The sequence below is a fragment of the Rhinolophus sinicus genome, linkage group LG02 (genome assembly GCF_036562045.2).
Source record: "Rhinolophus sinicus isolate RSC01 linkage group LG02, ASM3656204v1, whole genome shotgun sequence".
Lineage (NCBI taxonomy): Eukaryota > Metazoa > Chordata > Mammalia > Chiroptera > Rhinolophidae > Rhinolophus > Rhinolophus sinicus.
In genome coordinates, this window is record NC_133752.1 from 187,148,848 (window position 1) to 187,175,969 (window position 27,122).

Consider the following 27,122-nt stretch of genomic DNA (forward strand, 5'->3'; position numbering starts at 1 on the left):
TAAATGAGGTAAAAGTGGTAGGCAAGAACTAAATGACTTAAGATTGTATAGGACTTCTGATTCTCTTTTAAGTGAAATGGCAAAGCATTGGACCATTTTGAGTGAGGGAGCGATGTGACCTCATTTATATTTAAAGATGCGCTAGCTACTATCTGTAGGATAGAGTAGAGTGTGAGGAGATGTGAAGAGAGCAGCCCAAAGAGAGCTGATGATGGAGGTTTGGAGTAGGGTGGTAGAGGTCATGGGAAGAAATCATCTTCCCGCCATATCTGCATCTGTACCAGTGTATCTTTTGTCTCGCCCTCTATCACAGTGGATGAATTGCCTCTGCTTCCTTCTGTGGCCAGCCTCTCCAGTGGTATCCTGGATCCCTTTCCTTCTCACCTTCTCAAGAACTTTGCTCCTACATTTATTCCATCCCTTTCTTCTTAAATTGGTCATTTTTTAAATGTATTGGATCATTTCTGTCCACACCCAAATGTATCTTCCATTATAAAAGCAAACAAAACTTCCCCTTAACCCCAGTTCTCAAGCTGCCTCCCCGTTTCTCGGCTTTTGTTTATGCAGTGTTCCTCAGAAGAGTTTTCTATACTCACCCTGTCTTTTCCTTTTACTCATCTTTGATCTCATTCAGCACTCATGGTTTTGCCAATCATCCATATACTGATGACTCCCAAATTTCTATCTCTAGCCCTGACCTGTTCCCTAAGCTCCAGACTTACAAAACAAACTGCCTACTCATCTCCTCCCCTTGGATGTATAGTAAGTATCTTAAGTTTAACATATTCCAAGCAAATCTCTTGGTTTCCCATCCCCCTCACCCTGTTTCTTCCCCCTTTCTTTCCACATTTCATTACATGGTACCACCATTTGCCCTGTTGCTCATTTATTGCCATATAGAATTTCCCCTAATAAACAAACCAGGTTAAATTTTCCCCTCTATGGTCAAGATTTTGTAAGCACTTTACTATGTGTAGAGTTCATTCATAGATATTGCAGGTAAGGAGAGATGAGAAAGAAGGGCCTGACTATTGTTGAGGAATTTACAGCCTATGGGAGGAAGAGAGAGGTATCATGAACACATGAATAATCATTTAAGCAAAATAAACTCGTTAATGAATTAAAGTCATTTCCAAGGTTGACTATTTTAAGACATTCTGCCATGACTTGGTGAAGAATAATAAATGAAAATACTTTAAGTTTTGTACAAATTAGCTTTTTCACATAGGAGATCCAGGTTCAACTACACTGTTTAGATCTTGCTATCTCTAACCAAGACATCCAAAAAAAACCAAACACCTCTTTGTTGAATAGCTTTGTATGGAGGCCTTGGGTCACACATTATGTAAATACGAAAGATGATGAGACCCACTCCTTGTCCTCAGAGAAGCACTTCAATGTAGGTAAGGAGCTGAGACGTGGCACTACAGGACACAATACAGAAATCAGCCTTCCTTCTGAGGACGCTGCACTGTAGACTATAATGGTTGAGAAAGGCAGAACTTCAAGTCACAGATGATTCACTTTGGTAATAATATAAATGAAACCATGGCTAGTTCATTATTACGCTTTATAGTTAATACCTGATTAAATCCTACACATGCATACCCAAAGGAAATTTGTCTTGAGTAGTCTGTATTTGGGCAGGTAGAAAGAACAGATGGTAGAAATTACTGATCCAGGTTGGGTTAGTCTGGAGAGGCTTATAGAAGAGAGGAGGATGTTGTGTTTTAAAAGAGGCACTGGACAAGACTTGTGAAAGAAAAGAAATTTGTTGCAGCGTACTATTTGGGGGGTAATAGAAAGGGTCCATACCCGTGCAGTTTATCTGGGAGTGATACATAACAATAAAAACAATAAAATTTCATTGTAAAGAGACTTGTTTTAAGGAACCCAAAACACAGCTAACAAATTTTTAGGTGATAACCTTTGTTAATGGATTCTGTACCCTGGAACTATAGGTACATACTACATAAAATCACGTGGTACATGTCTCATTCTTCTAGAAATAGAAGGTAAACTCAGTATGGTTGACTGAATCAAATAACAAAAATTTATTGTGCAATTACTTTCTACCCTACCAGAGATATTAAGATATGGATTGTGTGAATACTTTGGGTAAGATTACTTAATTTTCTGAGATTTAGTTTTCATTTTTATTCATTTATATCTCCATTGTCTCTGGTACCTCCTGATACATAGTAGGCACTCAATATAGAGAGTTAGGGAAGGAAGAAAGTAACTTGAACGGATTAAATACAATAATGCACACATAAAGGGTCTAGCACAGTAAGTTATTATTTGACTTTGTGTCTGTTCTCATTTGCTAGCATAATGCCGAACTTATACAGGCACTTTTTTAAAGTTACTTGAATTAATTCATTCTTCCTTCAATCAGGAAATATTGAATACCGGTAACATGCCAGGCACTGAGAACAGTACACAAAATAGAACTCTCTGCTCCCACGCCCCACTGACTCTTGTGGAAGAAGGGAGACAGTAAAGAAATAATACATACTGTGTCAGGTGGTGATAAACGCTATAAGGAAGATTAAAGGGCTGAGGTGGTAAAAAAGTGAATGCTAAGAGTTAGTTATATGGGGTGGTCAGGAAATGTCTTCCTATAAGTGACATTTGAACAGACCTGAAGGAAGTAAGGCACTAAGCCATGCAAGTTGCTAAAGAAAGAGTTTCTGGGCAAAGGGAGCAGCAAGTGTGAAGACCTTGAAGCAGGAACATGCTTCGTGTATTTAAGGAGTTCTGTGGAGGTCTCTGTGGCTGTAGCAGTGCAAGGAAAGCGTATAGTCGAAGTCAGAAAAGGAGCAGGAAGCTGGATTATGTGAAACCTAAGGGAGTTGTAAGAACCTCGTCTTTTACTATGAGTGAGATGAGGAGCCATGGGAACTGGGAGACTTTGAGAAGAGGAATGACATAATCGGACTTTCTACATGGCATGCTGGAATGAATGAATCCTATACGGACCAGGATGGAAGCAGGGACCACTGAGGAGGCTGTGGCAGTAGTCCAGGCGTAGTCCAGGCGAGAAATACTGGTAGCTTGGTTTGGGTAGTACTAGAGAAGGTAGTAAGAGTGGTTGGGTTGTGGATGTAGTTTAAAGGTAGGACCAAACTAATTTGATGATGGACCGGATAATGGGGTGTGAAAGAGAGGAGTCAAGGGTATTTCCAAGGTTTTTGTACCAAACAGTTGGAAGAATGGACTTGCCATTTAATGAGATGGAAAACTAGATAAGGAACAGCTTGCTGAGAGCATCAAGAGTTCTGTTTAGGACATGCTAAAGTTGAGAGGCCTATAAAAGTCTAAAGGTCAGAGAAGAAATCAAGATGGAGGTATAATTTAGGGAGCTATCCGCATATAGAGACCGTATAAAGCCATAAAACTGCATGAGATCACCAATAGAGTGAATGAAAATAGGAGGAAATACTGTCCAAGACTCAACCCAAGAGGAGAGAAGAGAACTGGCAGAAGAGACTGAGATAAAGCAACCAGGGAGATAAGAGGCAAATCAGAAAAAAAGGGGATGGATGGATGGATGGATGGATGGATGGGCAAACAAACAGACAAACCAAGTGTGTTGTGTAATAAGCCTTCTGAGGCTCAGTCCGTAAAGTAGGGATGAGGGATGTTACTACATCCTTTGCATGTTTACTGTGAGGACTGATTCTAGAGAATAGGTGTATATCATCTGTTCCAGCAACTAGCACACAGGAAGTACTCAATAATTAATAGCCATTCTCTGTTATAAAATAAAACAACTAGAAAACGTAAGTACAGATTTTTTTAGTAAATAGAAAATGCTGCAGGAATTAAAAGAACGGAAAAATCAGTATGAGTCAGGATATTAAGGAAGTCTCCATGGAAGAAAGAGAAACATCCAGACTTTAAAATCAATTTTGTTAGAGGAAAGCAGAGGCATTCTAGGTACTGAGATGAGTAAAAGCTCAGAAATGGATTTGAGTATATCATGGTGGTACAGTGAAGAGATGTTTCTCTTCAAATAAAATTTCATTACAGGCGTGAAATTATTTGAGGTTTGTTTTTTGTTGCTGTTGTTGAGTTTATTTTAATTGGAAGCAAACCTATTTACGTTGTAAGTGTTTTTTCCACTCTTACAAAACTGAGCTCAGTAGACTAACCAGTTTCATGGTGTCATCCTCGCTTGCTCTAGTACTCATAACTGATGACAGTTTTTGCATTTGTACCATTAGGTTTTACCACCTTTGAGGGATGTGACAAATCGACCTGAAGTTGGCTCAACTGTGAGAAATAAGCTGGTGCGCCTCATGACACATGTTGACCTTGGAGTCAAGCAAATTGCTGCTGAATTCCTTTTTGTCCTTTGCAAAGAGAGAGGTAGGCTAAACTCTCTTTGCCCTCTAAATCTTTATTTTTCTGAGGGAGTTTGAGAAATCTTTCTAATAGGAGTGGCCATCTCATTCCTCTCTTTCCAGAGCTTATTATTCTCTATTGGTTCTATTGGAGGCCTGAAGAAATTAAAATTAATAACTTAAAAACATTTTCTATATGTTTCTAAAGTCATTGAGACATGCACACAGATACACTACCAAACACTCACATTTAAACTCTGCCTTCTGTATCCTTAACCCAGACTTTTTAATTTCAGTGAGTCAGGACCTGGGGCCATTAGGAAAATCTGCTTGAGTCATTCAGGTCCTGTAATTTTGATACCCAAACAAAGGCCTAAGTTAGTTCCCCTTTTTAATACCTGTTGGAATTAAATCTATAGGAGCTTTGGTTTGTTTCTTCACTAAGTTCTTTAGTCAATAAATTGTTACTGAATGTGAGCTGTGGAATGTACTAGATAGAAATACAAAAATGCTTAAGATACACCCCTTGCCCTTGAGATAGATTAAGATAGAAGTAAAAAGAAATTTAAAAATAACTACACTACAATGTAATGAATACTATTTTATAAGTGTATATAAAGTGATTGTCTTCTGAGATACGTCTAACAATTTAAAATGTTTTCTAAAATTGTATGTGTTACTTGCTCTGCAAAAGGCAAGTTCTCCGAACAATGCACTTTGACAAAGGTATTCGGCTATTCTTACCTATTTATTTCTTCGTCTCCTAGTTTATAAATGTACCGTGTAAGCATATAAAAGTCCCACCTAAGCAGATTTTATAGTCCACTGTTTTATAGTACCCCGGTTTTGTGAGAAAGATAATTTGGAGGTGAAAAACTTCATTCCTCTCAAAATCTTAAGTCAGTTAAATTATTGGGTTTTTTTATCCCAGATTTATTGAGGTATAATTGACAAAGAAAATTGTATACATGTAAAGTGTACAACATTATTTGATATATATGTGCGCTCTGAAATGATCACCACAGTCAAGCTAGCACATCCCCTCCTCACATAGTTACGTGTGTGTAGATAATGCTTATGATTTACTCTTCGTACATGTCAAGTTTATAATACAGTATTATTAACATTTTCACTGCAACATTCATCTACAGTCGAATGATAGTTCCATGCCGCTGACTGTGGCGTTCGATTTTATCCCACGAGCTCAGTGTCCCAGAAAGGAAGTTTAGGAAAACAGATGTGCATTTTCTATATTTTTGTGTTTTTCAAGAATGAATAGCAATAGGAAGTTTCTATACTTTAATCATTTATTTTAATAAAATGTAGCACCTTAACTGTATTTACTTAAAATATAAATACTGTAATTATTTTCTGTGGATTTTTGACACATTTTGGAGAACAAACTTGAAATCAGTTAATGCAGTGAAAAGGTTAACTATTGTCACCATGCTATACATTAGATCCCCAGAACTTACTCATCTTGTAACTGAAGGCTTGTACTCTTTGACCAGCATCTCCCCATTTCCCCTACCCGTGACCCTCTGGTAACCACCATTCCCTTCTACTCCCTGTTTCTATGAGTTTTTTGTTTTTGTTTTAAGATTCCACATGTAAGTGAGACCATACAGTATTTATCTTTCTCTCTCTGGCTTTTTACTTAGCATAATGTTCTCTAGCTTTAGCCATGTTGTCGCAAATATCAGGATTTCCTTCTTTGTTGTGGTGAAATAATACTACATTTCATATATATATATATATATATATATATATATATATATATATATATATATATGTATATATACCACATCTTCTTTATCCCCTCATCCATCGATGGACATGTAATTGTTTCCATATCTTGGCTACTGTAAATACTGGAATGAACGTGGAAATGCAGATATCTCTTGGGGATACTGATATCGTTTCCTTTGGATATATACCTAGAAAGGGGGATTGCTAGATCATATGGTAGTTCTATTTTTAATTTTTTTAATAGCCTCCATACTGTCTTTCATAGTGGCTGCACCAATTTACCTTCCCACCCGTGGTGTACAGGGATTTCCTTTTCATCACATCCTTGCCAACACTTACCATCTCTTGTCTTTTTGCTAAAAGCCATCCTAACAGGTGTGAGATGATCTCTCACTGTGGTTTTGATTTGCATTTGCCTGTTGATCAGTGATATTGAGTACCTGTCCATATACTGTTGGCCATTTCTATGTCTTTGGAAAAATGCCAATTTAGGTCCTTTGCCCACTTGTAATCGAATTACAGTTAACCCTTGAACAACTTGGGGGTTAGGGGTGCTGACTCCCTGCACAGCTGAAAATCTGTGTATAACTTATGATTCCCCAAAAACTTAGCTAGTAACCTGCTGTTGACCCAGAAGCCTTACCAATAACACAGACAGCCAATTAACACGTATTTTGTATGTTTATATATGTATTACATTCTGTATTCGTACAATAAAGAAGCTAGAGAAAAAATGTTAAGAAAATCACAAGAGAAAATGTATTTATAGTACTATCCATACTTATTGAAAAAAATCTACGTATAAATGGATCCTCATGTTCAAACTCATGTTGTTCAAGGGTCAACTGTATTCAATTTTTTGCTATTGAGTTGTATCCATTGAATTCTTAAACTTAATTTCTGACTGATTGATCCAAGCACTTTAGTTCCTGTATATTAGCAACATAATTTCATCAATACCATAACAATGATAGTAAACACAGCTATCATGTGTTCGGGTATCATGTGCCGAACATCCTATGCCGTAATCCCGTTTGATTCTCATAAGGACCCTCTAAGGTAAATATTTGTATTATTTCAGTGTCATAAAGGAGGCAACTTGGCATTTGAGAGCCATTTAGTAACTTACCCAAGGTCAGGTGGTTGCTTAGGGCTAGAGCCCAAATTTGAGTCTTACCATTCCATTCTTTCATATTTCCTCTCATAATAATTATCTTCAACTATTAGACTAGTTATTTAACATCTCTTGTAAACAACTCTTTCATGACTGTGAAAAAAGATTGATATAACATCTTGGAATTAAGTGATGGTATATGCCTTGCATGTAGTACTCTACAAATACTGGCTGAGTTGAATCAATCAGAAATGAGCTGTTTTTTTAAAGTGTATGTCCATAAATCTAAACCACATGTACATGTGTCTATTCATTAAAAACGGTTTATCAAAATATTATCTATTGTTACCTCCAAGTAGTAGGATGACTGTTAACTTTTCTTAGTTCTCTGTATTTTGTAATTTTTCTACAGGGAGTATGCATTTCTTGTGTACTTCTAAAACAGTTATTAAAAAGGGGAAATAAAATTTATTTCCTCTATGATTATACATAACTTACATATCTAAAAATAATCACCTCACTAATGACTTAATGAGTATCATAGCAAATATAGTTTATGCATTTATAAATTGTTGTTCATTATTTTTCATTTGAGCTTTGTTCCCCCGAGGATCCCGTATTTGAGGTTTCATAGTCCTAACTTTGAGCCCAAAGCCAACCCATGTTAGCAAAATTTTGTCTTTTTCATTTGACCTCTAACAATTTATATATTTTCCTTCCAATTTGCTTTATATGCTTTTCCTTTCAATTTGATTTTAAGCTTAGTAAATGTATTCTTCTGGAATAAGAATTTAACCAATACTTTTTGAGCTAGATCCTGGGAATTCAGAGGTATAAATGATGAACAAGGTCTCTGCCTTCATATTTACTTCCTTATCAAGGGTTACAAACTCAAATGCCTGCAAGTACCAGGCTGGTAGTAAAAGTAAGTCAAATGGACTGGACATATGATGATAAATGAAAACTGACACTAAGTTCATTGTTGGGGACACTGTGCATTTAGACGGGGGCGCGAGGGGACTGGGGGAACTAGACAGAGGACATTGCTGCTCTTGAGCTCCCACTGATTATTACCAGCAAGGAACATGCAGCCAGTGTGACCAGATCTTCCAGATTTTTCAAGAGAAGCCAGGACTCTGGATTTTTACATAAAACCTCCCAGTTTTTTAAGTACTGTCAACCAAATCTACTTTTAAATCTTCTGGCAAAAAATAAATAAATAAATAAAAGTTCGTAGTCCACATTCAACTAATTTATAAGTCACCAGATTTTGGAGTTTGGGTTGGGTTTGGAGGCAGACTATCAAAATGAAATAAATTTCCAGTAGTTTATCCGAGTAGCTGAACTTTCCTCTTCAGGATGTTCAAAGCTGTTTGAAAGTGAAGGTACCATGACCAAGGCTCAAAAGTCAGACCACTGAACCGACACAGCAAGCAGCAGTCAGATTGGGTTAGGAACAGAGACTAGATTAGGGAGGAAAATGGAAATGGGGTGAGATACAAAGGGCAAAATTTTATGGACGACTTGGCACAGAGAGAACCATCCAAGTGTCTTAAATACCCGCCTGTGCCAGGCTGAACTGTATCTCCAGTGATGGTGGCCCACCGGTTAACTTGGGCTCATGCTACTAGCTCATTTTGTTGAGCCCTGAAAAACTAAATTGTTATTACCTGCTCTGCAAATTGTGTACTTTCTAAAGGGGACCTAACGATAGGCCTTACATAGTTTAATGAAAGAAAATAATTTGTAACCCCCCCCTGCCTCTGTGGGGTTGTCCCCCCTTTCAACAGTTATTACTTCCCAGTATGTGCTCAGTACTGTGGGAGGGGCTGAATTGCAGAGAGAAATACATCCCCCAGCCCCTAGCCCCACACCTTTATAAACCTGCTGTTGTCGCCTTACTCTCTCAGGGGTAGGTGTCTCTTTAGCTTCAAGCCAGACAGTCTCCCCCATTCCTGTTGATCTTTTCGTGTCCTCTCAGAAGCCTTGTTCCATCAGTTGTTACTCTATGTTCTTTTGTCTTTTAATTCTCCCTCTGTGTTTTCCTCAATCTATATTCATCTTCATGTCACTGTTCCTCATACTTCAGCATCTTGAAAGATTCATCTATTTTTCTTTTCAGTATCTTTACTACCCACTCAGGCTTCAATTGATGCCAGTCAGGCTTTCCACTACCATTCCCTACCCCCAGATGCCACTGAAAATGCTTCTGGTCAGGTCACAAATTAACAAATTACGCAATGGATATGATTTCGTCTTTATCTTACTACGTCTCTCATCACACTGTTGGCACTGTATGGCGTGGCACTATTGGCCACTCGCTTTGTTTCTGGGCCACCACACTCCTACATTTCCTTTGACCTACCGCTGTCTTTTTTGTTGTTGTTGTCAGTGTCATTGCTAACTCCTGTCTTTGTCCACATTTCATTGCCACAGGTCCCTAGAGTACTTTTCTGCCCCCCTCCCCGCCATTCTTACTTAACATCGCTCCCTGAGTAACCTTAACCTCTCCCTTGGCTTCTGCTTCAGCCTGTTTGCTGGAGATTCCCAAACCTCTGTATCTCTTGTTTGTTTGTTTTTTTAATTAAAGTTTATTGGGGTGACAATGTATCTCTTAATGAACTATTAAAAGTCATCATTTTCCTCTTTGCTGATCAGGTTTTCTTCAGTCTATTTTCCACATGGCTAACAGAGGGACTGTTCTAACATAGAAATATAATCTTGTTGTTTCCCCTTATATAACTTTCAGTGACTCCTTGTCACCTATACAGTAAAATCTAAATTTTACCTCCACACCTATCTCCGTTGTGTATTCTGAATCCACTTCCACCTTACACTTTCTGCGTAATCATTCTAAAGTTGTTATTCTTGCCCGATTATATTGCACCGTTCCTTCGCATATCCTCATGTCTTAGCAGATGCTGTTCCTTTGCACGGTATGCCTTTCCCCATCTTTGTTAGCCTGGTGAGCTTTATTGATTCTTGAAGATCAGGTTAAGCGTTATCTCTGTGAAGACATCTTTCATCATCCGAGGCAGAGTTAATCATCCTCTCTGCCTTGTACCATTTTTTACTTATCTCTGTTTGTAATGCTTTTCACAATTTCTGTGTTGTGACTCTTTTATTCATTGAACTTTCATTCTAGACATTGAATTTCTTTAAGTCAGAGATCATGTCTTCTTCATCTTTGGATCCCCAGTGTTTAACAAAGTACCATACAGACAGTAGGTGCCCCATAAGTGTTTAATGAAAGAGCAAACCTTTGTGCTGTGAACTCAGCATGGTAAATACATTTCTCCATACGAAGGAATCATTTCAGTACACTCTGGTAAGCAGCATAGGGAGGAGTGTGCCAGGGACTGTGGCTTCCTGGAAGAGGGAGTGATTGGGTAGGCAGTGTGGAGAAGGTCAGTGACAGTCCACAGAAGACGACGGAGGTGGGAGGCAAGCTTGGTATGTATAGAGAGAAACTGGTTCAAGTTGGCAGGGAGCCAGTGGGCAGGAGTGATTGGGAGATGAGTGGCAGACGCCAGAAAATGAAGAACCCTTTACGCCCTGCTTTAGAACTTTTGCTTCAGCCTTTAGGAGAGATGTTAGAAGTGTTACCCAGGAAGGTGGTAGCACCGTATTTTTGCTTTACAAAGATGCATCAGGCAACTAGTTGTGCGGAGGGATGTGAGACTGGACATAGGGAGACCTAGTTAGAGAAAGCTACTAGTGTGGGATTTCTAAAAGTTTCAGGATTTGACTCGAAAGAAAAGGATTATAAATTCTTCTCTGTGTAACAGAAGGGGGAATGGTCTCTGGGCAGAATATGGCTCTGCTGGTGAAAAGCAAAACCTTTGTTGTTTTCATGGTTAGAGAACGTAACACCCGCGCTGTGTAAGCAGTAACGCCATTACTGCCAGAGCAGTTCTGCAGTTCTGTGCAGTGTGCTGCGGTGCTTGCATTGCGCGTTCATGGTGCTCTCTAGCATTTTCATAAAATAAAGGTGAAACATTTCTTACAACTTTTTGACTAAATGCTGATTTGTTTCATTTCTGCAGCAGTTTCACCTAACTCCTGAATAATTACTATGACAGAGAACACATCTATGGGTGTGTTTGTTTCTTTTTCTTTTGAGGACCACCGAGAACATCTGTTCTTTGCCGTAGCAGTTCTCCTTAACATCCAAGTTCAGTCACCTTAACATCCAATTTTCCTTTTACTGCTTTCTCAATATCAAATAGGATGTTATGTGGTGTATTTGGAAATAGACTAAGAAGTAGCTAGAAATACTCCACCAAATATAGTTGATCCTTGAACAACGTGGGGCGGGGGGCGGTTTAAGAGTGCCGACCACCAGTATAGTCGAAAATCAGTATATAACTTAAGTCGGCCCTTCTTGCATATGTAGATTCCCAACCAAGGATGGAAGATACAGAATGTCAATCAGAACTTTACAAAGAAAATACTTCTCACTGTGAGGATTTTGTAGTTCATTTCTCTCCTCTACCCAATCTCCATTTTTAAGTATTTTATCCTATTAACAAAAGCTCATTTGATTTTAAAACTGTTGGCTACATCCTTATCTACTTTGAAGGCAAGGTGTGTCTTAAATCGTCTTTGTAACCTGTCAGAGTTGGCACGTTTATTCCAGTGAATGAGCACTAACTGTTATTTTCATAGAAGTGCTGGAGATTTTTACTGTTAGCTAGTTTCCAGGAGAATATTCTGCATAAGAAAGCAGGTTATTTCGTGTTCTGTTTACTACTTTCTAACCTATTTTGGATGCCTATAAACTGCATTCTTAAACTATTTTAATCTTTAGTCATTGTAGGTGGCTAGTTACACTTTGTGTCTTTTTTTATTGTTGTTATTTTGCCTTTAAGTATTTTTATTTAAGCCCTTTATTCATAGCATCTCAATTTCGATTTTCACAATTTCGGTGACTATTTCTATTCTGAACCACTAAACATCCTTATTTCTTAAAAAGAAACCTTATCAAAACACTTAAAATGAGAGCATCCATGTGGGTTCAGGTCTGTGATCTCTCGGCCTCAGTGACTCTGTGTCTGACAGTGTCATTACCTCCGTGAGTATTAAGAACACCTGGTACACTGGATATTCACCTTCCCTAATCATCCATCAAGAATTCATTAGGTTATCTAAGCCACTCCATCTTGCAGAGCTACTGAAGGCAAGAGGGAGCATATCAGATTTATTCAGAGGGCTTTCAAATGTTACCACCATGATCCCTCATTAAATTTTAATGATTCTACTGAGTACCCACTGAGAATTATTACCAAAGAAACCACAATTACCAATAGGTTTTAAAGTAGACAGTGGTTGAAAGTGTAAACTTTATTTAATCTACTTGCATTATGAATCCATGTTTCCTTTGGCACAGATTTTACCAGATTGTTATATTCTTTGAAAGTAGGACTTTCCTATATTTTCAGTATCAAGGGAGGTACCCTGTAGTTCAAGTATTTGAAAAAATTTAATGGACAACTGTATCCTGGACTATTCATCCTACCCAGGCCCTTCATGTTTTCATCCTCTTATCATATATGTCCCCTTCCGTACCGTCGCCCTATCCACTGCCTCTTGCAGGTCCCCAGAGTCATTTTAATTGCCCTCCTCTGAATCTTCTCCAGCTTTATTTTGTCTTTTTTGAGGTAAGTGATCTGAATTACCTCAGTGGTATTGATCTGAATGGTATTTCAGATGTAGATTTTACTAAGCCTTTTCACATGGATAAGACAGTGTTGTTTTGTTTCTTACAGTTGTCTTCAGGGGGACATTTTATTAAAAGCCTTAAGAAAATTTTGCCAATTTTTATCTTTTGATTGAATATTCTAGTGTTCACTTTGAAATTGTACCTAAAGAAAAGAAAGTGCTCCTAAATAAAGCTGCTAATGATTGTTATTTTCCTTAAAGGTACTTATAAATCACACACACACAAAATATTCGTACAGTTCAGGGTTTCCCTGCAAAAGTTTTATGTGTCTGCTTCTCTTAGAGACAGCACCTTACATGACAGACAAGCAGAGGGCCTGCACCAAATGTTTTATTTTTGGGGTGCGACTTGACTAAGATAAGTCTAAAATGATCAATAATCATTTTACCTAATATTACCAGAGAAAAACAATGAGTGTTTACTTTGTGCCACTTTTTTAAGCACTTTGCATGTATTAACCTGTAAGGTAGATACTATTATTCCAATTCTGCAGATTAGAAAACGGGGGTACAGAGCTGCAAAATAGTGTACCTAAGGTCAGCCAGCTAGTAGTAAGTGGTTCATTATTGAAATTCAGCAAGTAACTCCTGGGCCCACCTTCTCAGTGGATTCCATGTGCGTACATATTGTTGCTGACTTTTGTTTAAAGGCAGTAACTTAGCCTATCCGATTTGCTAATATCCCTAAGTTTTCTTATTTCTTATACCCCTCCACTCCCGATTCCTATAAAGGGTATAAGAAAGATTTTACATAATGTGCTTGCTATATTGGTAAAATCTCAATCTGGTTTTCATTAACTCTAGTTTCTAATCATCATTTCTCTAAAACTGGAAAAAGAACTAAGATTTGCAAACAGAAACTTATAACACCCTTACCAATGGCCCGGTGGTCCCACAAAGTATATTCAAAACAGTTCCCTTTGAATTTCTGCTGCCTGAGAAAAGGCTTTTGTTCCTCAGAGTTCATAAGAGAATTTGTAGGTAGCTCAGTAGAACCACTACCACACTTTGGAAACCTCTCAGTTTTAAGAGTTCCTGCCATGGCCTAGATCTCAGCCTGCTGTGTTGGGAGTGGTCAGTGGTGACAGTGCACTCAGGACTCCTGTCTAAAAACCTGTTCTGTGTTTGCAGTGGACAGCCTGCTGAAATACACTGGCTATGGGAACGCTGCAGGACTCTTGGCGGCCAGGGGCCTCTTGGCCGGAGGAAGAGGAGATAATTGGTACTCAGAGGACGAGGACACAGACACTGAAGAATACAAAAATGCAAAACCAAAGTATAGTATCCAGTTTCTTCTCACCTAACACTGTCTCTGCCTTGGAGTTGGTTATTTGCCTTTCACTTCCTTTGTCTCTCATTTTCCAAATGTTTCTTTTCTTTTGTGGATTTGGAAGCTTTCCATTGAATACTGTTTTTAGAGGCAATTTCATAGCTCATGCCTTAAAGGGTGACTTCAAGTGATTGAGGAAAGATAATAATGGCAAGTAATGTTCTGCTGCAAGATTATTGCCCGTATGCTCATTATTCTCTCCCAAGTATTAAGAGAGATGGTGCTTTTAGATACCTGCTGTCATGTACTTTAAAAGCATTGTTGCATCTTTTCCATAGGTTGAGATTTTATAAAGTATATCCATAGGTTGAGATTTTATAAAGTATAACCAAGACTAAGTATTTAAATTGGTTATTTGATACTTCAGTCTTTCTCAGAAATCTAAATGTAGGTGCCATACATTCTTATTGTCCCTCTTGCATAAAAGCCCTTACGAGTCAGTAAAGCAACAAGGCACATTACCAGCAAAAGGAAAGAAGTCTGGCTCCACAGTCAATTTTACTCAAACACTGAGGGAATCACCTTTGAACAGATGCATTTAGTCCACTGGATAGGCAAACCAGAGGCTCTGTGAAGTCTGCCCTGAGTTAGTGCTTACAAGTCAAAGACACTGATTCTCTTCTTATCCCCAAACCAACCACTCTGCTTCCTTCTGTTCCCTCCTGTTCTTTTCACCTTCCCCTCAACCCCCACCTCCAACCCCCAAGATAAACTTCTTAGTTTCCACTTAATAGGCGTTATTTGAGCTCAGTTTTATGGTTTCTATTACTGAATGTTAAAAGTGTAAAAGCCTTTTGGCATTATCAGTGATGCTGACATGCTGTTTTCTATTGACAGTCTTCTAGCGTGTGGTGTGGACTATTGTAATAGTTGATCTAGGATAAAAAATCATTATCTGCCAAATTGGTCCCCCCTTTTTTTAGTAGAGATTGTTCCCTATTGACATGAAAGTAATGGGTTCTCAGAAGGTAAAAGAAAAGAGCATTTCCTAATCAGACAGGACTTGTATGGCCTGTATTCTTGGCAAATCAGGTCTGAATTGGTAGTGTTACTTTTGTCATCCGCACTGCTATCAGCCTCAGCAGGACCTTATGGAGTGTGTCCTAAGGAAAAAAGGCTTTTGGGGGAAGAAAGCTAGCAGTGACTCCCAAGTAGTAAGTTCCTAAGACTGCCACCATTTAGATGCAATTAATATATATTGGGCATCTCTATCAAGTATTTGAAGCTAAGATAGAGGCATCATATGTTAATCTTTCCCTAATATAGAATTTGTCAGTCTAAATTAGTCCTGCTCACTCTTGATTTTTCCCTTCCATAAACTCTTTCCATATCCGTTTAATATTTTATGTCTCTCCATTTGAGACATTAAAATATACCACTTAAGAAGTCTCATGTTTTTAAATGAAGGTAGAAATTACATTAGACCTTCACTGTGTCCTGGGATATGTGGACACCATTAACTAAGGTAAGATAGACAACTCAGAGTCCCCATGGCTGGCTGTGGCTTTGCAACTCAGTGTGAATTGTTGATTTGTTTGGTAGATAACTTCTGTAATGGTAATGGCCATATGTCAAGCAAGCACCACAATGCTACTATGACAAGAAAGAGCTCAGAGAAAATACAGGAACACTGGTATGGGAAATAGAAAGGTCCGATATCAGGAGGGCACTGTTTGTAAGTCAAGGACCATGATCTTTGATATTATTACTGCCTTGGCTTTCTGTCATAGTATGATTCTATACTTAGGCCTTATATCCTTCGGAATCTTCTTTAGCCTTTGACCCTGGCCTACACTTTAGGAATGGTGCGTTATATGGTCAGAATAGTCACCATAGTGAAATCTTGTTGTGTTTCTTAACTGATGGCTCATTATAAGTATAAATACATTTCTCACATAGTGTCACATCCTCCTCCTTCAGATAGATTTGCATTTGCATCTGTTTTTTTCTTATACCTTCCCTTTATTTCAGGTGAAACAGTCTAGTGGGATGTTTAATTTGTTAATTTAAAATACTCATGCAAGTGGTCCTTGTGGAAATAGTGATGAATAAAGTACTTTGCAAGCAAGACAGTTCTTCGTGCTCTGGGGAGTGATTCATAGAGCTGGAAGAACTTTTCCCCTAAAAATTGTTATGAAAACTTTTTACCCATCTAGTCAAGCTTATAAAATCAGTATCTGAAAGGATTGCTTGCTCCCCTACCCCCAGATTCTTTCACCAGTCAGTGTCCCAAAATCACGGTCTGCTTTTCTTAGGATGCATTTATTCACAAGAGTTGCTAGTATTGGCAGAAGTAGAGAAATTACCCTTCATCCAGTTGGCCCGAGTCCCGTTGTAAAAAATGTAAGTGGATTCTGATTAATGCACCAAGGTAACCTGTAATCCTCTAGTGGAATCTGAAACCAAGTATTGTATGGAGCTTACGTTCAGGCTATGGGAGACAGTTAATATCACAACAATCCTTTTTGTGTCAAAATAAATGTATGTAATGGGCTGGAAATGGCTTTCTGTAATTAGCATATTTAGACAAAATATACTCATAGATCGAGTTATAAGCCACACAGGTTTTTTGGTGTATGTCTAGCCATGTTTGTTAAAAGTTTTCAGATAAACTTTGGTCTTGTATCAAAGAGTAACCAAATTTGTAGATACTCATTTTTATGCGTTTCTCTTATGCCTCTGAGCATGGAGGCCCCTAAACTGTGTATGTGGTAAAACTGACTGATACGGTTTGTACATTATTCCAAACATCAATAGAAAGATGTGTACCTAATGACATTTGGCTCACTTTAGACCAGTGGCTTTCAGGCTTGGTATAGGGGTGTAGGAATCTCGGGGTCCACTGCTATGCGGAGGGGCAGGAGGAGGGGATGGCCAAAGGGAGTGGGACTCAAGGTGCGTCCTTACACCCTCAGCACCCCACACCGGTCATGGTCACATTCAGGTTAATATCATTGCACTAAGCAACTCCGGGACATTTCCTCCTTGATTCTACTTCTCTCAGCATTAGCTGGGGCAGCAGGTGGATTGATAGTTTTCTTCAGCACAGTACAAAAACTGTTTTTTCTTTAATTTGTCAAGATTTTGTTAACAGCTTTAAGTCAAGTCCCATTATAATTGTTTCCATATAGTGGGGCTATACAAATGAAAAGATCTTTGTTTTTTAACATTTCTTGAAGTAAATGTGCCAGAAACCAGGACTTGAAGATTTTTTTCTTTGCCCAGTTTGAGTTGTGGTGGTATATTTCTATGTCATAGGATTTAACTAGCATTTCTAGGAACTGTAATTTATTTACTGTAAGCAGTGATGAAACACAATCTAAGTTCCGATCCCTAAAAGATCAGAACTGAAAATAAAATCATTGCCTCTTCTGCCATGTATACTGGTTCCGGAAGTTTACCAGCCTCTGTGATATCTGCAACCACGCCAGTTTTGCACTTTCAAAATTGAGTTCTCTATTTTTTTTCTATTATAATTTGGGTAAGTGGCCGGCAAGAAGCCAGATGTGTTAAATTAACTGCAGTGTTGAGCTTTGCTATAGGTTTCATTTCCTACAGATTTACAACCATATTTTCTATGTCCTTTATATCAAGGATATTGGTCTTAATCCAACAGCCCAACATGGGAAACACTTAAACAGCACTATAATTTAAAAAGTGCTGTTTAAGTGCTTGGAGCTCCAAACGTTTTGGAGCTCTAATTGCCTCAACGCAATTCGGTATTCATGTATGTATGTATTCAGCATATATATTTGTGTGGCTGATCCGTGATAGACACTTAATAAATATTTGATAAACAAATGACAGAATGACAGACAGCACATCACCCTAGTTCTTTGCACTGCTGATAGAATGCAAAAACTTAGATTGAGATGTTTCATAATTTACCCTATTTTTTTAATGTGGAATCAGTGTTACATTTATATGGTAATTCTCGACTTGAGACCTTTTCAGCCTCAGTCACCAGTAACCGCTGCCTCTTGAGAATATCTTCTACCTGAATTTATCTCTAGGAAACTGCACAAAATACCTAGTTGCTGCTTGACTCCTTTAGTCACTGAAAATTGCACATGCAGCTCCTTGGTGACAATTAAACTGAACAGAGTCAACTCACTGCACCATCCAAGGCCTTTTGGCTTGCTTACTTCTCAGCAAATCACTCACTGTGCTAATAATAATAGCTGGTGTAATTGAGTGTCTAATATGTTCCAGGTACTGTTCTAAGAACTTTCCTGATATTACCTCATTTAATCTTCCTAACAGCCCTTTGGGATGGGGTTATCCCCATTTTACAGGTGAAGAAATTAAAGCTCAGTGATGTCAAGTCACTTGTCCAGGGCACACAGTTCATAAGCCGTCAGATGGCCTGACTCCAGAGCTTATGTATTTTGTTGGATGTTTTTTGAGAAAGACAAAGCAAGTTTTATTGTGCTCTTTACTTTGCCTTCTTATTTTGGAGGGTAAAATATACATTACATAAAACATACCATTTAAGAACCACATATAGGTGAAATCATATATAGTATTTATCCTTTTGTGACTGGCTAATTTCACTTAGAATAATGTCTTTAAGATTCATCCATCTTGTATCATGTGTCCAAATTTCCTTCCTGTTCAAGGCTGAACAGTATCCCATTGTGTGCATATACCACGTTGTGTTTTTCCATCCTTCTGTCAGTGGACACTTGGGTTGCTTCCACCTTTGGCTGTTGGGAATCACACAGCTGTGAACGTGGGTGTGCACTTACCTGTTCCAGTCCCTGCCTTTACTTCTTCTGCTTCTATTCCCAGGAGTGACATTGCTGGATCATATGGTAGTTCTCTTAAATGTTTTGAGGACTCGCCATACCATTTTACAATCCTGCCAGCAGTGCACAAGGGTTCCAGTTTCCCCACATCCTCACCAATACTTATTTTCCGTGGTTTTTAAAAACATACTCGTCATCCTAACAGGTGTGAAATCAGAGCTTGTGTTTTAACTCGTACGACACTCTTCCCTAAAGCCAAAGGGAGAGATGAGTTTGCCCTTCAGAATCGTTTCCCTGTTCTTAGAGTATCTGTTACCTTTCTTTGATATAACCAAAAGAGAAAATAAGAGAAAGAAAACACATTTGTTTAAAGGATAGCAATCCTATAAACCATACAAGTTCTATTCAGTTCCTTCTAATTCACGTAAATCTGCCAGGTAGTTCTGGCTCTCCCCTCATCATACATGCAGAAACCAGTCAGCAGTGCTACCACTCCCGTCCAAGCTAACATGTTTCCTCTCTCTCCAGTATTTTAATGGCCTCCTAACTAGTCTTGTCGCTTCTGCCTTTGTCCCTTTCCACTCTGTTCTCATCATAGCAGCATGTGTGATCCTTATAAAATGTCAGCTAGATACCAACCCTCAAAACCCTACAGTGAACTGGCCTCTTCACTGTCCCTCATACTCCAGACACAGTCCTGCCTGAGGCCTTGCCATTCCCTCCACCTCAGCTGCCTGTTCTCCGGAGAGCTCTGTGTCTTCCTCCCTCCCCTCCTTTGTCTTCACTCAGACGTCCTCTTCTCAGTGAAGCCCGTTCTGTCCCTTATGAAGAGCTGCAGCACTCCTGCCTTCACCCCTCCACGTCGCACTTGCCAATGTTGTCCTTTTTTATTCATAGCACTTCTGACATACCACACATTAACTCATGAAGTCTGTTTTTCACATTAGAAGGTAAGCTCTGTGAGGGAAGAGGTTTCTTCTTTTTTTTGGTCTCTTTTTGTTCATCGAGATGTCCCCAGAATAGAGCCTGGCGCACAGTAAGCACTCGGTCAAGGTCTGTTGAATAAATTCCTTGAGTCAGGCAGCCTCCTCGCATCATTGAGATGCCAGGTGATCGAGGCTCCTGGCCTCATCAAGCTCCACTTCTAGTTGTGGAGGGAATGGAATTCAAGAAAATCAGGATTTGGTTAATTTCCACTCTGGTCTTTTTAGTGTTGGAGGGTGGGAGGCAAATTATTCTGAAGAGTTTTTCCTAGAAAGGCATTTCCAGCTTCACGCGCATAGGTCTCCTTTCCCGCTCCACCTGCCCCCATGCCTTTTCCTGAAAACCCTGATCCCTTTCCTAGAGGTTGCACAGCGCCAGCCTATCGGCTAGATTTAGCCCACAGGAGGATCTGCTCGACTTGTCCCGTGTTGCATTGGTTATTTGCAGTTTTTGTTTTTATTTGTTTCACGTAGTGCTGCTTACAATTCTTACCAACATTTAGAATTCCGATATTTCAGGTGAAATTTTGGGTTATTAGCTCCTTTGGAAAAGTGGAAGTTCTGATAACTTTCTCACATGGCAACCGAATGGTGGAGTTGAGTGGCTGTGGTGATTTTCACATCCGGCATGCGTGCCTTCGGTTTACCCGCGGATCCCTTTTGTTCATCTTGCCTGCCTAGTCCTATAGGGACTGGACTTTATAGCCCCCTCTTTAACCAATGCTTTGAGTAAAATTTAATCCACACTTTCTAGAGATTGAAGGTAACTGTCATTTAACTCAGGGAACTTTTTTTGTTTTTGGCACATTTATTGTTGTGTAATTTATAAACTGAACAGTTAATAATCTTTGCTTGCCTACACAGCATTTCTTTTTATAATTTTTTTTAAATTTATCGGGGTGACAATGGTTAGGAAAATTATATAGGTTTGAAGTGTACAATTCTGTAATACATCATCTATATATCACATCAGGGAACTTTTTATGGCTCTTTTTTGTTAAGTGACCTACTGCTGTCGATGTTGGCCAAATGTAACAACAATTTGAAGAAAGAGCAAAAGTTTTAAAATATATTTCATCTTTTATGCATAAGTTCATTTGTTCATACCTTTTTAGAATGTCTCAATCGTTTCATCTCCAGGCCCATAGCTGCTGTCAGTTCATATAATGGCCTCATATAATACACAATTCTCATTGAGACACCATAGATGATAGTTTAGATATTCTTATCACCTAAGAAGTCATACATATCCCTGGAAGACATACATGATCACAGGAGTACAGTGCTGGGGAGAGGAGAGAGGGGCAGAAAAAAGGTGGGAAAATCATGATAAATATAAAATTACCCGATTAGTGTACTTAAAGCATCTTAAGACTCAGTGTCTTGGAACAAAATAAAACTAACCCCAGAATTTCATAGTGTTAAGATCCTGAAACCTGGAAAGTTAAGTCTCAGACTATACTATTTGAGGTTATAAAGGTGGCAAGTATTTGTTCAACTGAAAATAACCTATTTTATGAAAACTCACACGTTGTTGTGGTGACCATTATTTGTTTTCTCTTCTTCTCCGGGTAGGGCAAGTACATGCGACTGGTTTGAAGTGGGAGCAAGATAGGAGACAGAGCCCCAACTGCCTCCCACCCCCAGCACACTGGCATTTTCCCATAAGAGACTGGCATAGTTCAGTGCCCCAACTTGGGTTTCCTGTGTTATTGTTTACATTCTTCTGAGTAATGGGGGGAGAAAGGTCTTTTTAAAGGAAAAAATGAAACCTGAATCCCTGGAGTGACGTTGGGGGGTTGGAATGTTTTACTCCATGGGGAAAGCATGGTGAGTTCTTACTCTGTAAGAATGAACTTCTGGCCACTGCTTGAGCAAAGGATTTTGTGACTTGAGTGGCTAACTTCACAGCAAGCCGTTAAATCATTTTAGCAGCAGAGGACTTGAGGTCAGCTTATGGAAAACGGACATCCCTTCCACTAGACCCTTGAAAGAACCAAGAAGAGAATCAAAGGTGCCCTGATCAGGACTTCACGTCCTGACCTTTGTACACTGTGGTATCCACAGTGGCACAGTTTCCCAGGCGTCCTCCTGACATTTTCCCCGAGGCACCTGGTGGCTTGTGCTCATGTGATCATGTTACAAAACAGTCTGTGGATCTGATTGTTTAAATCCCCCGCCATAGAACTTGAGAGAAGCCGTCACTCAAGACAAAATGAGCATGAGTCACACAATTAATACATCTACCTTCCCTTATACTTCCTTCCAAGACCTGATTTCCCTTGTCAGCTTGGGACGTGCTATGTGCCTGCAATAAGAACCTTATTTATTTATAAGACAGTTGTTTTTCTAATTTAGCAGGTGGCACAAGAGACACCAGTGAAAACATGTCCCGTTGTTACATGCCTAAGCAAGTAATCGGTGGGTGGCATCAATATGGCATCTGGGTACCTCTTAAAAACTGTAGTTCTCGGAAACCTTGTCTGGGTCCTCTTTGTTCTTGATTTTTGGGAAATCACTGTGATGACCCCATTCAGCATTTTTGTCAATGGCCACTAACGAGGAGGCAGGGGCCTTTTTCTCTGTTTTTATAAGCACCTGAAAAAAAAAGGAGAGAAAATAGTAGCACACAATGAGTGTCTGAATTAGGCACTCTAGCCCAGTGGTTCTTAACTGATCGTGTATGAGAATCAGCTGGAAAACTTAAAAAACAAAAAGAAACGATGTAGTTGGTCTCAGGTGAGGCCCACACCTTTTCTTTAAAAGTCTCCGTAGTGAGTCTAATGCACAGCCAAGGCTAAGAATCACTGGGTTTCAGATGGTTTCCCCTGAGCGCAAGAGTTCCAGCAAGTACCTTCGGGGCTGCCTTACGAGGAAGCGAGTGAGTACAGACAAATAGAAGGGGCTCTGGCCGTCCCTGTGCCCTCCTCTGCCTGAGAAGCTCCCCTGTTGTCTGTTGTACATATTGGCTTGCTGTGTAAGAAGGGATGGAAGGATGGGTACCACTGCTTTGGAAGGAAAACTGTAACTATGGCTCTAGACATAAGCCTATGCAAGAATGGCAATACAGGTGTTTTAGATATGGTTTCTGAGGATGGTGAGCACTGAGTTCTTTCACAAGAATCTGTGTGTCATGTAGCCTCTCAGGAATGTAGCCAAAGAAAAGGAAATCTTTTAGTAATAGATAACAGTATCTAGTGGCCTTGCCCTTACTCCAGATGAGAAAAGCCCTGGTCAGTAAAGAAAGTTAACTTGCCCAAGTAAAAGTCTAAAGCAGGTTTGCGAGCGAGCCGCCAGAAGACCTAATTGATGACAATGAGCGCAGAATGTTTTACCCCCACTTAGACAAGCACTGTTCTCTAGTTTACCACAGTCCTAACACTCCACGTTGTTTATACTTGACCAATTCAAGGCCTGGCCCTGGAAGCGTCTGTGTTTGTAGACCTTAGAAAGCAGTTTATTAGCAATTTGCTGTTTGCAGGGATATTTCACTTGATCATCAACAACAAACCATCTGTACTTGGCTGGTACAAAAATGTTATAATTGCTTATCTGCTTCTCCAGAAACGTGTTTAATTTATATTTAGCAGCCATTGAAAGAATTATTACCTTTAATTTCACTTGCTAAAAAAAAAAAAAATAGTGTGGCTTTTATCTAAGAGGATATAGTTTGTTTGGTATTAGAACTTTGTACAAAGTTTATGGAACGTATTCATTTTAAGTCTTTTATTAAATCTATTTCCAGAAAGCCAGATGGTATACCTGTCTCTTGGTAGACAAGATTTCATTCCTTTTTTATCTAGGTCAGATCAACTCTAATTAAAATTGTTCTTCTGCTTTACCTTTTATTATTTAAACACTCATTGCCTTCTGTGGTCTCACTAATGGACTAATTTCCTGAGATTATGAATTGGCATGCTTTCATTTTCAGATTCCAGCCTCTCTGTCATCATTTTTCCAATTTTTTTTGACATATTTGTTTTATGCTGTATCACAAAATGGTTTTCTCCCTCTCTGAAATTATTTGTCCCCTTATAATTAATGAATAAGCTGTGCATCCAAGGATATTTATCCTAACGGCACCAAATTTCATATTTTTAAAAAGCAGCCATGCTTTATTTTTTTTTAAGTTGGCAAGTTAGTTTTACTTTTTAAAAAATAATAGTTAATACCCATTTCCCAAAGCAAATTAGTAGGGAAGTAAATTTAAAAAAGAATTCCTATAGCAGTTATATTCCATAAAATTGCTATTATTGCCAGTTTTTTTGGCTATTATACTCTTTCTTATTTATAACTTACAACTTGGACCAGAAAAGTATAGAAAGAGCATAATTTAAAAACATACAGCATAACTTTTTTTTCTTTTTGTAGCATTAATCTTATCACTGGTCATTTAGAGGAACCAATGCCAAACCCTATAGATGAAATGACAGAAGAACAAAAAGAATATGAAGCCATGAAACTTGTCAACATGCTTGATAAACTTTCCAGGTATTGTATTCCCATCCATTTTTTGCTTGGTTTCTAAAAATGTTCTATTTCTTTGTCTCTCTCACTGAGAGTTACCATAGAACAGCAACTCTGGAAATCCATGTTGATTGGAACAGGGTGGCCCAGGCAGCAGTAGCTCAGACCTCTTGGCTACCAGGGTTTTTCTACATGTGCCGCTTCTGGATGTGCAATCCTTAAACATTTACATCTGAGAGTCAGGATCGTAACTACTAGATCTCTGTGATATTTAACCAACTAACCTCCCTGTCTTCAAAAAGATGCTATAAGTTAGGTTCAGTGATTTTGCTGCTGCTTGTATTTTTTGTTTTAGTCTGTTTTGGTTTTTGTTCTCCAAATCATGATGCTTTTTTTTTTCTCTTGATGTGCAAGTTTGCAAGTCTATCTTTTTGGGTTGCTGCTGAAACCAAGAATTCTAAAATGTCATGCACACAACAAGAATAAGTGAAAAGGAATAGCGCAAATGAAGGCTTTTCTGAAAGCAGACACTTGTATTAATTAGGGGTTCTAAAAACAATCTCCCCTTACCTTCTTGCTTCACACCTCCTTCCTCTCCAAAAATTGCCAGTTTTAAAAAGAATTAAATCAAGTATATACTAATCAGCAACTAGTCATTTTGGAGGAGTTATTAGAAAATATTAATTCCTTCCACACTTGCCTGATTTGCTCTATTTTCCAGTCATACATTGAGTCACTGTCTCCTTTAAGCCATCTTGAGTGAGTGCTTCTGTGTGTTGGTGGCAGCTGCCACTTAAAGGTGAATTTCTTCTGTTCATCTCCTTTTTCACAACTATGTAATGGCTGGTGTCCCTCAGTCAAGAGAAGTAGCAACTGGAATGGGAAAGCCAGCCATTTAACAGAAAGGTGTCACAAAGAAACGAGCAAAGGCTAAGAGTACAGCAGGAGGCTCAGAGTAGAAATGTTTAAAAAGCAGAGGCTGACATGGGGAGTGTGCCAAGTATGGGTGGGTATTTTAGACACTCTGCAGAGTCTGAGCGTCTTTCAGATGATGCTGGTAATGTGGTAGAAGTTACTTAGAAGTAAGCAGCTTCATCGTCTACAAAGCTAGTCGGCTAGAACTTTGGGATTTCCAGCTACCATGTTTCCCTGAAAATAAGGCCTAACTGGAAAATAAGCCCTAGCCGGATTTTTCAGGATGACATCCTGTGAACATAGCCCTAACGCGTCTTTTGCAGTAAACCTTAATATAAGACCTGGTCTTATTTTCGGGGAAACACGGTAGTCTTTTTAAATGTTCATCCTTTCCCAAGAAGGTTAGCATATACAGCTCACTATTGACTATGCTCACAATCTTCCAAAGACATTATCTGTTTGCATAGGACATCTCCACACTTCTGCACAGAACAGGTAGGTTCCTTCCCTGAAGGAATTGACAAAGCGAAGATACTGATATGGCAAACCTATAGGAGGCGGAATAACAAATTGGGAATGAATACATAAAAATAGGATTTGTGCTTGGCTGTTTTCAAAAGGACCTGATACAGCTAATCAGATACAGTGTAGAAATACAACAGTTAGGATGTGAACTCACAGAGTCCCTCTGGTTGGAGGAGGAAGTGTTTCCAAGCACCCAAGTGGAGCATATTAGTGTGTTAGAACAGCAAACCAGTTAACTGCATAAATTTCATTTTCATAAATTATCAATAACAAGAGTTCTTAAAAGATAACACAGATGCTATTCAGCTGGCCTATATACTCTGGATGTGTAAACTCCAAGCTAGAAAAGTGGGAGGTGGGGGAAAGAACTGCCTAAGACAATGCACTACAGTCCAGGTACTTGATTTACTGAAAGAGACAAGACCATTTCATAAGGCATCCCTATAACAGGGGCAGAAAACAGTGCTAGGTCATTCTCCTTGTAATGTCAGGGAAATCCACATATTCTAGAAGCTGCCAACAAATAAAGACACAAACATCAAGTCTGAAATACCCAGGCTTCCACTTGATTTAAATTGTGCCTCAAAGAAGATATGTACTTGTCTAGAAACACCCAGCAGATAAGGTGCCCAACTCAATCTGAAGGTGACGCTGGTTTTTGTAATTACAAAGCAGAGCAAATACGTCTTTGTGTTGGCTTTGATGGTTTCTGATTTTGCCATTAAAATTGAAGCTAAAGGCAACTTTGAGAACAGTCCAGAATCACAGACTTTTTGCATGACGTGTGGTGGGTTTTTTACATTGTTTGCCTGTGTGTGCTTTCTAACATTTACTCTCACTAATAACAGTCAGACAAAACTGTATGTTCCAAAGCAGGAACGCAAAGAATGAAGCCATTCTTTATGCACCTTACGTGTTTGTCTTAAGTTTCTTCTCTTTTCACTGTTGTTGGTTTTTGGGTTCTGTTTTGTTTTTGTTTCTGAGGTAAACAAGATGCCAAAGTAGACTCAATGCAGCCAAAGTAGTCTTAATTCAGAGAACATTTATTAAGCAGCTACTCTATGTAAGGTACTGTGCTAGGAGGACGAGGGAGAGCCAGAGGTGCACGGGCTTCTCTACCTTCAGAAAACTCACATTCTCGTGAAGGGAATGGCTGTAATCTATTCTAGAATACAAGGTAGAAGAAAATAATGACAAGATAAGGTCTGTGTTGAACTGTAA

General features: G+C 38.9%; 1 protein-coding gene and 1 long non-coding RNA gene across 11 annotated transcripts in view; one reads left to right on the plus strand and one right to left on the minus strand.

Annotated features, from left to right (window-relative positions):
- RIC8B (RIC8 guanine nucleotide exchange factor B) overlaps positions 1-27,122 on the plus strand; it is a 98,765-nt gene that overhangs the window by 56,543 nt on the left and 15,100 nt on the right. For 6 of the 8 annotated variants that reach the window (XR_012494084.1, XR_012494083.1, XR_012494085.1 and 3 more), the window contains 3 exons: positions 4,230-4,374; positions 14,065-14,209; positions 24,366-24,485. Coding sequence is in view for 5 of the 8 variants with exons in the window: in XM_074326256.1 (XP_074182357.1) it covers positions 4,230-4,374; positions 14,065-14,209; positions 24,366-24,485 (410 nt within the window). In the remaining 3 variants the exon portion in view is untranslated. The remainder of the gene's footprint in view (positions 1-4,229; positions 4,375-14,064; positions 14,210-24,365; positions 24,486-27,122) is intronic. The other 2 variants (XM_019728441.2, XM_074326258.1) reach the window with 1 other exon arrangement.
- LOC109445784 (uncharacterized) overlaps positions 21,145-27,122 on the minus strand; it is a 34,599-nt gene continuing 28,621 nt past the window's right edge. For all 3 annotated transcript variants that reach the window (XR_012494088.1, XR_012494087.1, XR_012494086.1), the window contains 2 exons: positions 22,446-22,592; positions 21,145-21,279 (listed from right to left, as the gene is read on the minus strand). This is a non-coding gene — a long non-coding RNA (uncharacterized LOC109445784). The remainder of the gene's footprint in view (positions 21,280-22,445; positions 22,593-27,122) is intronic.